This window comes from Nannobrachium achirus (genome assembly GCF_963921795.1).
Source record: "Nannobrachium achirus genome assembly, chromosome: 12".
NCBI lineage: Eukaryota > Metazoa > Chordata > Actinopteri > Myctophiformes > Myctophidae > Nannobrachium > Nannobrachium achirus.
The window spans coordinates 51,866,582-51,880,597 of NC_137832.1; the positions used below are offsets into that span (position 1 = coordinate 51,866,582).

Genomic DNA, 14,016 nt, shown 5'->3' on the forward strand with positions numbered 1-14,016 from the left:
AAACATTATCAATTTCATCTGGGTTACTGTGGTTCTCTCCTCTCGAAAGCCGGTTTGGTTTCGGTTAGGGTCGATGGCATGCTGAATACCGTTTAATATCATCCAGATGATCCGGTTGTAGACCTTTGTGGTGATACAGCCAGGTCAGGCAGATATCTCGGTAGTTGTCTGACTTCGAGAGGTCTCCAGTTTAGGCACGGGATGATGTTGGAGAGAGTCCACATGTCAGGCAGCTTGTTGCCTAGCAGGGCAAGGTTACAAAACTGCTCTTTAGTCTTTATTATCATATTAAACAACACATTATTTTAGATTTTTACTAGAGTAAAGTTAAAAAAATAGGCTACATGAAGAACCAAAGAAAAATAATTATAGTGGAGTAAAAAGTATAAAATGACTAAATGAGTAGGCCTACCTCAAAATTACTTTCCACAACCCAGCAAAACAAGAATTGTACTGTGTGCAATGTTGTAACGAGCTGCATTTGTGATGTAATACGTGTGTTATGTATATGTGACAACAGAAGCTTGACCTGATATAGCCACTTACATGTACTACCATATTATTACCAGCAGATGGTACTGTGGTACATATTTTGTCCCATCAGGTAGCAGATGTGACTTCTAGTGCATTCAGGAAGGTAAATGCAATGTTAACATTGATTTTAACATTGTATTAAAAAAAGAAAGGTCATTTTGTTTATCTCTAGTTTGCGTTTTGTCATGGAATTCAGGATCAATTGGTTGTCGTTAAAGAAAATGGAATCAGAGGCACTCAATGGTGGTGGTGTGGTGCTATAATCCAGTGGTCCCGAACTTTTCAGACCCAAACAGTGAAAATAATGGATTTTCTTATCTTTGTTTGTTTGTGTCTTTTAAAATGTTCATTAAAATAGAAGAAAAAATAAACGCCTTTGAAGAATGGATATTATACTGTTAAGTGTTTATTTAGACCAAGGGTCTTCAACAGGGGGTCTGGGACCCCTAGGGGGTCCTCAGAGTTCCCTCAGGGGGTCCTCCAAATCTTTGTGTGATGTAGAAGCATTTTCCCTCCTTTTTTATATTAATCACTTGAACCCTAGTGTCCATATTCTGAGAACTTTAGCCAAAAATAACAGATCTACAAGCTCACAACGCCTTGTGCTGCAAGGCGTTGTGAGCTTGTAGATCGACTATATTCTGTAAAGATCTTTGGTATAGAGGGGAAAGAGAGCAGACTAAGTAGAGAGTGAAAGGTCAAGTTTATTAAATGACGGTTCAAGTGGTTAAATATCTGAAAACACAAATTGATATGAACCCAAAATGCACTGATGATTGTGCTGTCAAACGATTAAACTATTATTAATATGATATATCTATGGGTTGTAGGGGTCCCTGCTTCATCCTTGGCCTGAAAATGTTGAAGACCCCTGGTTTAGACTGATTCTCTATGATTCTATATGACTAGTTCAATGCATTTGATGTATTACCTCATGTTAACCTTGCGATGAAGAGATTATAGGAACACTGAGTTTCCAATTGTGGAAAAGCACTGCCTCGGCCTGAGAGCCTGGGAGAAGTGGGTGAAATGATAGGGTTCTGAGAGGGCACCAGGGGCGTCACAAGGGGGGGAAAAGTTTGACTGAGTTACTAGGGCCCATGGTGGAGGGGCCTTAACTATTTTATTATACTTTAGCTATTGAAAAATACAAGCTCACAGCGCTGCGAGCTTGTAGATCTGCTGTTTTTGAAAAGTCGTGAAAATGTGCAAATCTTTGATTTAAGCAAACATTTGTAACTCAAATTTTGCTTATGGGGGGTCCCTGGAACTAAATATTTTGAGATGGGGGTCCGTGGCCAAATACATATCATGTTGGGGGTCCTTCACATGAAAAAGGTTGAACACCACTGACATAGAAACAGGTTTTTCAAAAAACCTTAGAAGGATTTGAAATATTAAAAAGACTTTTTCATGATTTTTCAAAAATAGCATATACAAGCACACAGCGTGGCACCGAGTGCTGCACTGTGTGCTTGTATATCTGCTATTTTTCAATATTTAAAGCCTAAAATAATACGTAATGATGCATCTAAAAGGGTTAAAACATTCAGGCCTGCAGTGAATCCTTGTACCCAGGGCCTAGAATTTGGTGCGACACCCCTGGAGGGCACCGGGGGTAAACATTCTTCTGGGGTTACATAACATGAACCCCACATTAGACACATGAATGAGCTGTAGAAGACGAAACAAAGCTATCGCCACAACCAAGGCAAAGCTTGGGAAATACTGATCTGCATGATGTCTCTAACCATTAATGAAGCTCTTTTCTACTTTCTCCTCATTCCTCATACCCATGCAATGTTTTTGATATAATTGTTATCCTACTGAAGATTTGTCTGATTGATTGATTGATTGATTGATTGATTAATTGATTGATTGATTGATTATGAATGAAATTTGACTTTGTCTTGAGGACGTTTGTCCTCTGCATTTTAACTCCAGTTTTGCCTTTTTGCTTGATGTTTTAACAAAAATTATGAATGTATGTATTTATTATGAATGTTAAAACGACAACAATATTTGGACGTTGGTTGGCAAATTTGGTACAATGAACATGAAATTTAGCAAGAATTAAGAGAAGGTTGATAATATATCCTACATTTTGTCTACATTTATTTTATCATATTTAAAAGTCTTAATAAAATAGGCCTATGCAGAATATACATTATTTATAATTCAGTCCATTTTGGAATTTATAAAATTATTGAGATCAATCCAACAGACAAGTATGACATCATTTTGTAGGCAGAGGAGAATTTCTGCCCCCAGTTTCCGTGAATCTTTTTACTATTTTTACTATTTACACATTTTTCTTCTCTTTGTTGTTGAAAGGAAAGTGTTAGAATTATACTTTAGTCATTATTTTTTAGTCGTTGTTTTTTGAAATAGCGAGGGACAGAAAATGCTCTGGGGGCAGATTCTCCTCTGCCTACAAAATGATGTCACGGCTTAAAAGCCCAAGTGAGATAAAGTTTCCTCATCATTTCCACAAAAAGTGCAGTGCAGTGTATGTCATGTAGTTATCATATTAGTCATGGCAGGATATACATCTATGCATGCATTAAGATTTTTTATTATTATCATTATTATTATTATTATTTTGCCTTTTATTGAGTGGCTATTGAGTGGTAACAAGAAATTCTCTTTTTTTCTTCTTTTTTTTTTTCTAACAAGAAATTATCATATTCTTCCTGGAGCTTGCCGTGACGTAACGCATGTGGCCCCACCCATTCCTGTGTGCTGCGCTCCGGGCCTGTGTGTAGCGTTCTGTTGTGTCCTGTCCTCCCATCGAGGAGATGATCCCAAAAGACAAGGACTATATTATCATCACCGTCTCTAGCCATGACAACACAGCATTCTGGAGTCTCAAACACCACGGACAAGCTGTAAAGGTATGTATAGGCCATACTATATTGTTGTTTTCGTAAATAGATCATTATCCCCGCTATTTAAAAAAAGGCTAGAGCAGTATCTCATCGTCCGTGGCTTGGAAAACGATGCGTTCTTCACCACCACCATCATCATATAACGGTGTAATAATAAGACGCAAGCAATTGAATCACAGACAATTATTATTGCACAGTACTATTAGCTATTATTTGGACTATAACGATCGAAACAATCGAACTGAGATGCCAGTGTTGTTGTTGTTGTTTTTAGCTAGACTGGCCCCGGCCGGGGTTGATGATATAATAGGCAAATAAAGAAATAAATAGCCTGTAATAATATCGTATAGCGGGACAATAAAGGTTTGCCCGGCAGGGTGGAATTATGCAGTCACAACAACAAACACGCGTCTGTTTATTGTTGTTATGTGGGTGTGGATTATAAGACCTCTGATGGTCTGACACTGTGACACACTATGGATGTTCTGTCACATTAGGCTATTATCAGGACGCATTAGTGATCGTCCATGAATAGGCTAGATTGCTGCTGCTGGTACATGCATAATTGCGACCGTAAGGTCGCAGTTTAGTATGAAAACCTCCACCGGCCGTCCGTCCGTCCGTCCGTCCGTCCGTCACACACGTCACACCTTTGCCCTGCTCAATGTATACGTGTAACGCCTGATACTGAGGTGATGTGTCACTGTGACATCACAGATACTGAGGTGATGTGTCACTGTGACATCACAGGTGAGATCGCAGTGATGTCAGATACTCAGAGCAGGGATCTCCATATTTAGGCATAAACAGGTGACATCACAGTGATTGCGACCGTAAGGTCGCAGTTTAGTATGAAAACCTCCACCGGCCGTCCGTCGGTCACACGTGCGGTCGACCGCACGTCACACGTGCGGTCGACGTGTGATGAGGTCACGATGAGTCATCTATGCCCAAATATAGATTTCTAGGTCAGATGGCCCATAGAGTTTGTGATGTCAAACCTAGCAACCCAATATAAACAAACCTGATGTCAGACCTGAAGTATCCTTTTATACCCATATATGGAGATACAGAGATCTCCATATATGGGCATATTAGAAAGCCCATATATGGGCATATACGGATGACATCAGGGATATCCATATATGGGCATAAAAGGGACAAGGGCTTACAGTTAAGAGATCTCCATATATGGGCATATCAGAAAGCCCATATATGTTCATATACTGATGACATCAGGAATATCCATATATGGGCATAAAAGGGACAAGGACTTACAGTTAAGAGATCTCCATATATGGGCATAAAGGGACAAGGACTGTTACAGTAGATATAGAGATGTCCATATATGGGCATAAATGAACAAGGACTGACAAACACTGAGATCTCCATATAACCTATGGGAATATAAGGGACGAGGACTGTCAGCTTGTAGACCTATTTTCTAAATATTGTTGTACATTAAAAACTTGAAATGGGTCGTTCTGCATAGTACTTGGGATTTGTTGATGTAAATGTTCACATAGAGTGTAATAATTGGTAAAACAAACTTTTGGCCTATTTGTGGAGATAAGCGACCAACGGTCGCTTATCTCCCGATTAGGGAGTCTTACTGGTATGTGTGCTGTCATTTCTCCACATGCAGCTACAGCAGGGCCTGTAGTGTAGGCCAGTGTGGTTCTTCTCAACCTTTTCAGGCCGTGAACCCCAAAATAATCACATTTTAACTGGGGACCCCCCTCCTCCTCCCCCCCTGGGGGTCCCGACCCACAGGTTGAGAACCACTTGTGTAGGCTACAGTATGTGCAGCCTGCTCTGCTCTGCTCTGAGTCTGCTCTGGGCTCCAGTCAGCAGCATGATGCTGCTACACTGCACGCAGATTGGAAGCATCTTGCTATGGACAGCTATGTACTGTTACTGTATGGGAAGGGCTGCTAGGCTATGCTGTGGTTTAACAATGTGACTGACCATGCATTTCCAACCACTTATTAAACCCCCAGGTGATTCTCAAGCGTTTTATTTCCAAGGACCCGCCCAGTTTGATATGTAGCATCAGGGCCACAGAATTTGATAACCATTTATTTCTATATGAGTCTACACGGTCAAATCATCAGTGTTATTTTTTACTCTGAGAGCAAAATACAAAACATTTGTACGCTCTCAGTCTCAGAGTTACAGACCTTTAACTCATCAAGGACCCCCTGTGGTCCCCGGCCAGACCCTATGTTGAGAACCACTGACCCAACTTCATACAATGTAATGCGACTGGTTGCTGTACCATACCATATGACTTGAATATCTACACAGGGTGATCAATGAACTGAGTACAAAGGCCCCCGATGTAAACAAGCCATAATGCTTTCTTCGGTTTAAATTCTAGACCTTTTATCTGAACTATACTGTCCTGTGCTTTATAAGCAAACTGCTAATAAAGTATTCAATCAAAATAAATCAACCCAGATGGACTGGAGCCCTAAAATGTTGCCCACCCCGGCACCCCCTGCTTGGATTATTATTAATCAACTTTTTTTTTTAAAGCAGTGCAACATACTGTACATTTATTCCATGTTGTCACTCATCATTATTAACTTAGTCTATGCTTGTATTATTGTAGTTATAGATCAACGTAAAAGTAAATGATGTTTTTTAGGGCTGCATGGGTGCAATAATTTTCTTTTTTCTTTTTCATTTAAAACAACCTTTTTGGGGAGATACCGTGATACCGCCATACTGTCGGTAAACAGTGACTTATTACAGCAACAACGAAAAATCCATCCCAGCCCTAGTGGTTTTCACTGTCTGGCACAGGGTGATCTTTATGGCCAGCCTTGGGAAACGTCTCTGTGATCAAAATGTGCCCGAGTGATAAGGTTGCCCTGATGCTGTGTTACACTTTAGAAATCCTGACTATTTGTTGTTATACAACAGGTGTTTCCGACGAATCAATCTGATTGGTTGAAATAGCTTTCTACCCGTGCGAATAATGAGGATTACCACACAGGTCTCATCAGCTGTGCTGGTTGCGAAACCCCTCTCCCAACACTATGCTAGCGGCTATAGGCTAGCAGTTTTCATGTGAAGTTCAGGGACATAGTAGCTAAATGTGGCATTAACAAAATACACATTTCTATCGAATATCTTAATTACAATGACATGAAGTTGTCGTGTTTTAAAAAATATATATATTACAGTCGATGGTGTGTTATCATGATTATTGGCACTTCTGCGCTGTCTATGGAACTCGCTTTTGGCTATTTACTGCAGCAACGCAGGCGTGCCAATAATCACGATAACCCACACCCTCTCGTGTAATATTGCTTAAGCTTAATTATCAATTAGCCTACTGTATGGTGAGAAGACAGCTTGACCGCTATTGCAAGAAGGGATAGGAAAGCAGAGAGAGAGAGAGAGAGAGAGAGAGAGAGAGAGAGAGAGAGAGAGAGAGAGAGAGAGAGAGAGAGAGAATTATACAAGGCACTTTTTTTCTTCATGTTGCCATCCATCTAAAGAAGCAGTGAGTGTGATCAGCTCCTGGCCTGAACCAGACAGTGTGTCATCCACCCCATGACAGTTTGGCAACCTAAATAGGCCTACAGTGCACTCCTCCCTTATATGAGCCATCAAGCTGGATTTAACTTTAAGTATAATTCAGGACTGGGAGAGTCCAGGACCAAACTGCAGTTCTTTATTAAGAAAAAGGGAAGCTTTACAACTGTACGACTGGAGCGAACATTGGTTGAAAATATCTTATTCAGAGGCTTAACAGGTTCTTTGTGTGGTGTAACAATGACATGGAGACCAATTAGGCCCATTTCTATTTCGTATACTTATGAGATCTGTTTGGATCATGTTATGTAGGAACGTGGTAAATGTGTGGATTTCGGTGTGCTAGATAATGAGACGATCTGTTGATCTTGTCCCTGACATTATCAACGTGTTCCAAATCCTGTTAACGCGTAATCTACGGGGGCTCTCCTGGTAGGACAGTGCTATTTAAGGACGTGTGGATGCCACCACCAGGCCCACAACAAGCATGTAGCCTATATACAGGACTGTCTGGAACATTTTACTGTTAAACTAACAGGGCGCTATACTAGGTTGGCTTATTTTGTCCCTCTACACACCACAATATATTCGCAGGGAACAGCCAATCTTTAGCCTCAGAGTGTGTTTTGTGTGTAGAAACGCGATGTGAACTTGTAGATCTGGCAGGTGTTGACACTAAGGGTTGAATAGACCTTTTTGTTACCACCACGCTCTGACCTGACTGGTGCAGTGTCCTCTTAGATCAGTGGTTCTCAAACCTTTTCATGTCAAGGACCCCCAAATTGACACTTATTAGCCCACAGACCCCCATTTGAAAAGATATCTCTGGGACCCCAATTTATTTCGTAAAATCAATGTTAATTTAACTCTGAGAGCCATTTGGTTCCATTTGTACACTCTCTGACTAAGATACATACCCATAAGGGTCCATCCTAACTATCATTTAGCTGGGGACCCCCTGGAACTCCCTCAAGGACCCCTGGGGGTCTCCGGACCCCACCTTGAGAACCAATGTCTTAGATCATCAACAATGATGGATTGCACACAGTGGTAACTGGTAAGAGATTGCTTTTATTTTGCTTTATATCATTTTGGGATGAGAAACGCTTGGGCTATCAAGCCGAAACTTCACTGAAGAAGGCTGGATAGCCGAACGTTTGTTTCTCATCCCAAAATGCAATAAAGCAAAAGAAAAGCAACTCTTGCCACTGTGCGCAATCCATTAGCTATACATTGTTGACGACACTAAGGGTTGCCCACCTGCCCCTAGCAGTAATAAAACTTTCGGGCAGGTGTACATTTGTTTTCAGGTTGCCCAACTGGGCAAGTGCTCGTTTGAGAGGGGATGCAATTGTCTATAAACACAACACGAGATATCTGTCTAAAGTAAACACCTGAACGTGGCCAGAGCGCTCTGTCTTCTGGTCTGTGGAATGTAAAATAAGACCACCGTTTAGCTATAATGTGCTGTTTTTACTGTTGCTACACTTAAAAATATAAAATAACAAGTGTGAATCCATAGTCATATTCATAGCTATGTAGGTATTTGGTTTAACAATTGAGGCACCAGAAAGTAAAACAAAACAAAAAGTGTTAAATTGAACGTTGATTCAAATTTTACCTATCATTTTACATTGGACAATTTACATTTCGGATTTTCAGGCAAGTAGCGGGCATGACCTGTACTTGCCCGATGGGAAAGTGCCTCTGTACCTTAGTGTCAACCCCTGCTATTTTTGCAGAATGTTCACGCCAGAATAGGGATGAAAGGGCTCATGTGATAAAGTGTGATGATGACGATGAATAAATATTGATGGTTTGCAGTGGAGCCTGCAGCTCGTGGCAGCATGAGGCAGTCAATTCATCTTTATTTATATACTGTAGCACATTTAAAAACAACAGCATGAGACTAGTCAAGTAATCTTTATTTATACTAGAGTTGTGCATAAGGCGAGTCGCCTTGATCATTGCGTTTCATTCTGCTTAAGCATGGCCTGAGTGGTCAGTGCTCGTGCCCCTAACCCTAACACACTGAGGGCTCTATTATGATCCAGGTCTTATGCCTTATGCCTTTAGCCTGGTTAATAAACCAGACTGCACTCTGACGCTTGCAGTCAGGCTATTATGCCTTAACTTCTTTGCCTTTTTTTTTACTATTTTGAAAAAAAAAATGTAATACCTTAAATGCTGATCTACATCTGCACGTTGTGAGCTTGTAGATCAGCTATTTTTGATGCACGGCACTGGTGCATAACTCCAAGTCTCCAACCCAAACCCTTAACTCCAACCCCTCCCTTTGTATTGTTCCATACCATTTCTCTCTGAGGGAAATTGTCCTTACAATGTATGTACTGTATTTCCTCAAATTCTATATATATGAATTTGGGACTCGCAAGCATAGAAATACAAGTACACACGCACACACACACGCACGCACGCACGCACGCACGCACACACGCACGCACGCACGCACGCGCGCATGCACGCACGCACACACGCACGCCACAATGAGGAGTCATGTCTGTGCACACTGTGCAGCTGCTGTCTTAGGAATGTGTCTTCTGGCCTTATATAACCCATAGTCGCCAGGCAATGGGTGTTTGAGTGTGTGAATATGAAGTGCTGTTTTGTGTGTGATTTGTAAAGTGGCCAGTGTATTCCATGTAGTTGACGCCACGGTTGAAAGGCCATTTCCTAGTTTATAATGGATTATGATAATTATTGAGAAATAAACCTAATCACCCGGAAGGGGTTCGTTTCTCAATAATGCCCGGCTGTCCGTTCATTATCCCGCTTATTACATGGCTACTTTGTAAAGAAATTAAGAAATTGGCACAGTATATTTGGATTTAATTGCTTACGGCAGGGGTCTTCAACGTTTTCAGGCCAAGGACCCCTTAGTTGAGAGAGAGAGATGAAGCAGGGACACCCACAACCTTTTCAGAGATTAGACATAGTTTTATTGTTTGACAGCACAATCATCAGTGTATTTTGGATTCATGTCAATTTGTGTTTTCAGATATTTAACGACTTGAACCGTAAATAAACTTGACCTTTCACTCTGTACTTAGTTTGCTCTTTTTACCCTCTACACCAAACCTTTTTGCCGAAAATAGCTGATCTACAAGCTCACAACGCCTCGCAGCGTGAGGCGTTGTGAGCTTGTGGATCTGCTATGTTTGGCCAAAGTTCTCAGAATATGGACAAAGATTTGGAGGACCCCCTGTTGAAGACCCAGCTGGCTTACGGTATAGAAAATAGTCTATTATTGCGACCGTCAGGTCGCAGTTACTATCAAAACCTCGACCAGCTGTCTGTCAGTCTGTCTGTCACACGTCACACTTTTGCCCTGCTCATATCTCCGCAACCGTTGCCGAGATCCATGCCAAACTTTGCACACACACTCCTTGCCTGCCAAACCACAACCTCCACCCATCAACATGAACCTCTTCTAGCTCCACCATGAGGCCGATTCTTGCTTTCTTTTTGCCCTAAAATCATGCAAATCGGTATACAATACGTCTCATGTCATCAACATGGATCTCTCCCATATAGCGCCACCATCAGGCCGATTTTTTTAAACACTTTTTTGGACACTGCTCCTACACATTTTGCTCTCAAATCACGCTGCGACCTGACGGTTGCTTATCTCCCGATTAGGGAGTCTTACTGGTCCTATGCAAGGTGCATCCAGCGCAGCACAGTCTTCTCACAAAACTCCTGTAGGAAGTGTTAATATGGGTCAAAATGCCTATTAATTTCTTGGCTCAAATGTTTTCAAAAACATTCTTTTGTTTAATTGTAAAATGACATTGTGTGTTGCCATGTAGAATTATGTCAAAAACCAAGCACCTAGAGATTGATTGGTCGATATGATCCAGGTGCACACAATCCACCCGCAGCAGTGGTCTGTTCTTCACCGCAGTGGTCTGCTATCCAGAGAACAGGCCAGGCCACTGAATGCTGTGATTGACAATCAGAATCTAGCATATTCAACCAAGCTGTGTGATATCTAATACAGGGGTCTGGCTTGTGGTGGACATTTTTTGTCAAGTTACATTTTTGCCACAGACAAAGAGTATGAGTGGACAATAATATTACCAGAAACACATCAAAAGCTAGCCCTGAATGACCATAACAGGTCTGTTACTCTGAGAGTTACAGATACTCTGAGAGTAATGGGGGTCCTTGCAAATTAAACATTTGAGAACGACTGGCACTATTGGACTCCTAATGTGCCATAGTATCGTAGTAAATGAGTGTCATTGCGACGGTCAGGTCGCAGTTACTATGAAAACCTCCCAACTCATGTCTGTGAGTCAGTGAGTCACGCTGTCACGTTACAGGCTTTCACACACAGCCAGCTGGGACGCTCTTCTCCAAATAATGGCGTCAGAGTGCTCTGGATGAGATGTGCGGTCCAGTTACAATAGCGGCGGGCCAAGATGGCGGCTCCCACATTCACAATAACAACAACTTCTCTCGACCGCTGTCGACCTGGCGGTCGCTCATCGCCCTTACGGCATGTTACTTGTACATTATTCTGAAGAAAACCTGGAGACTTCACGTTCAGTAATTGGGTCTTATGATCAAAATAAGAACATTATAATGGTGGGTAAAAAATACATTTTTGAATTTGCCACGGACATGATCAAGTTTTTGCCACAGACACATTTGTCCATGTACGGACATATTGATGACCCCTGATCAAATATCATCTTGGTTTGGTGGTCTCTTTTCGCCTGCCGCTATACCTCAGATTTTGTTGCGTTGTTATCCTGTGCAGGTAAAAAGACTGAAAGTGGTTAAGAAGACAGATAGGCTTTCAGGGGAGGCTCAGTTCACTTCCAGCTATACTTCCAGAGAGTATAAAACAGGGCTTTAAGTGGTTATAATGAACGAAGCTGTTAATAACAATCTGTGTCCGTTATGTGAACTGAACACACTGCAGCCTGCAGGCTCTGCTCTGACAGCCATCTAATGCTCTGGAACACAAACACAACACAGCGCACAGAAATGGTCTCTGTCTCATGCCAGCAGAATGTTGGAGAGAGAGAGACTTTGACACGTTACACCCCTCTGTTTCCCAGCTGGGAGGAGGATAGAAAGGAGGAGAGAGGAAAGAGTATAGGGCTGTCACAGGCCCTTGTATGTCTATTCTGCATCTAGCATTTGGCTAGATGAGTGTTCTCAAACATTTTCATAATGATACCGGTATGTATTTGGCCTTGCGTCACGGCCATGGAATTTTAGTTGACCATCAGTTGGCATACATACACGATTCATGGTTTAATTCAGTATTTTTGTCGTTGAACATAACATTTTAATTTCTGTTCAGCCTACAACTGAAATATATACAAAGAAATCACTGACAATAACCGACCGGTACCAATAACCATGGCCATATACTCCATAAATCTATGCAGTCCAAGAACGGTCAACAACAGCTTGTAATCTTTTTTTTTCTTTTTTTCTTTCTTTTTTGCAATTTTGGAATATCAATGAAAGTCTTAATTGGTTTGTTTGTTTGATTGATTGATTGATTGATTGATTGATTGATTGATTGATTGATTGATTCAGTGATTGAAGAATTTCTTAGAAGTTTGCATAGGAAAAGGTACAGTTTCATGACAGTACAGTTCACTGGTACAAGGTCAACTAAAAGGACATGCCCAAGAAAGCACATGGCTTATTTAAATTGAGATCCTTTTTTTAACATTGAATGACAGACAAATAGAACACAGTACTATGCAAAATATATAATCAGAAAAACTGTCGTAAAATAAAACACAAATGCAAAAATAAATGGTATTTACAATAGAAAGGTCAGGGGGAGGTAAGGATATAGGCTATGTTTTCTTTTACCAGTTGCAGTTTTTTCTTTCAGTGCTGTTTTAAAGGAAGGTAATAGATTATATAATCATTGTGACAGGCCTAGCTGAGAGGGAGAAAAGGGGGGTGGAGGAATGGGGAGAGGAGGCTCAGAGACGAGAAGGAGAGTAGGAGTTGGAAGGACAGGACATGATGGAAGGATGACAGCAGGATAACACCAAGGAGGGAGAGATAAAGGAATGGAGAAAGTATTGCAGAGAGAGAGAGAGAGAGAGAGAGAGAGAGAGAGAGAGAGAGAGAGAGAGAGAGAGAGAGAGAGAGAGAGAGAGAGAGAGAGAGAGAGAGATGGGTACATTCAGTGGTGGAAAGTAACTAAGTACATGTACTTAAGTACTGTACTTAAAAGGATATTTAACCACCCTGGACAGATTTTAACCCTTTTTGTGCCTATCCCGAACAAGTTCGGCTTTATTTCAATCCAATCCAATATTTGTTTTGCTATTTTACTTACCCTGAGCTGCTTTTAGAGATGTGGGTGGTCCTGGGTCGTCCTACGCTTTCCAACGAGTGATGCTAGATGGTCCGACGATTTATTCCATTGAAAATGGTTTAAAATAAAGTTTAGAGCCCCCCCAAAAAAACTCAATCTATACTGTCGGCGGCGCGACGTATTCCGGGGTGCCTATCCCGATCTAGTCCGGGATATTTAATAAAATTAATTAATTAATCGGAGGCCGCCGAATCCAATACAAAGTCACATCTTTAGAGAGCATTTTCTCTGAATTGTGTTCCCAGACCAAAGACAACGTTTTTTTGCGACTAAAATAGCTTCAGATCGGGCTTCTAAAAAATAAAGAAGCTAATGGCTAAGTGTTAGCTAACTTCCTCCTCTCGTCATACATAACAGTGGCTGGAGTGAAATCACAAGGCACTACGGGCAGTGTCGACGGAAGCTAGAGCGAAGGCCTATACAGATATTTCTGGCACTCTAGCGGCACCTTGTTGCCCGGGGCACTGTATGGTTAAGTTACAATGGTTTTGTATAGGAAGGGTCCATGGCTGATAAAATGTCTAAATACTGAATCAAGCAGTAATCAAGGGTGGTCAAAAAACCCTGATTAGACGATAAAATTAAATATCCTATAAGTACAGTTTTGAGGTATTTGTACTTTACTTGAGTATTTACAAATGTCAATACTTTTACTCCACTACATCT

General features: G+C 41.2%; 1 protein-coding gene across 1 annotated transcript in view; it reads left to right on the forward strand.

Annotated features, from left to right (window-relative positions):
- Window positions 1-14,016, forward strand: part of LOC308295687 (caspase a-like) — a gene marked incomplete at both ends in the record, with an annotated part of 30,802 nt that overhangs the window by 2,310 nt on the left and 14,476 nt on the right. Inside the window, one exon of the mRNA XM_080738737.1 lies at window positions 3,300-3,428. Within this exon, the coding sequence (XP_080594863.1) occupies window positions 3,300-3,428 (129 nt within the window). The remainder of the gene's footprint in view (window positions 1-3,299; window positions 3,429-14,016) is intronic.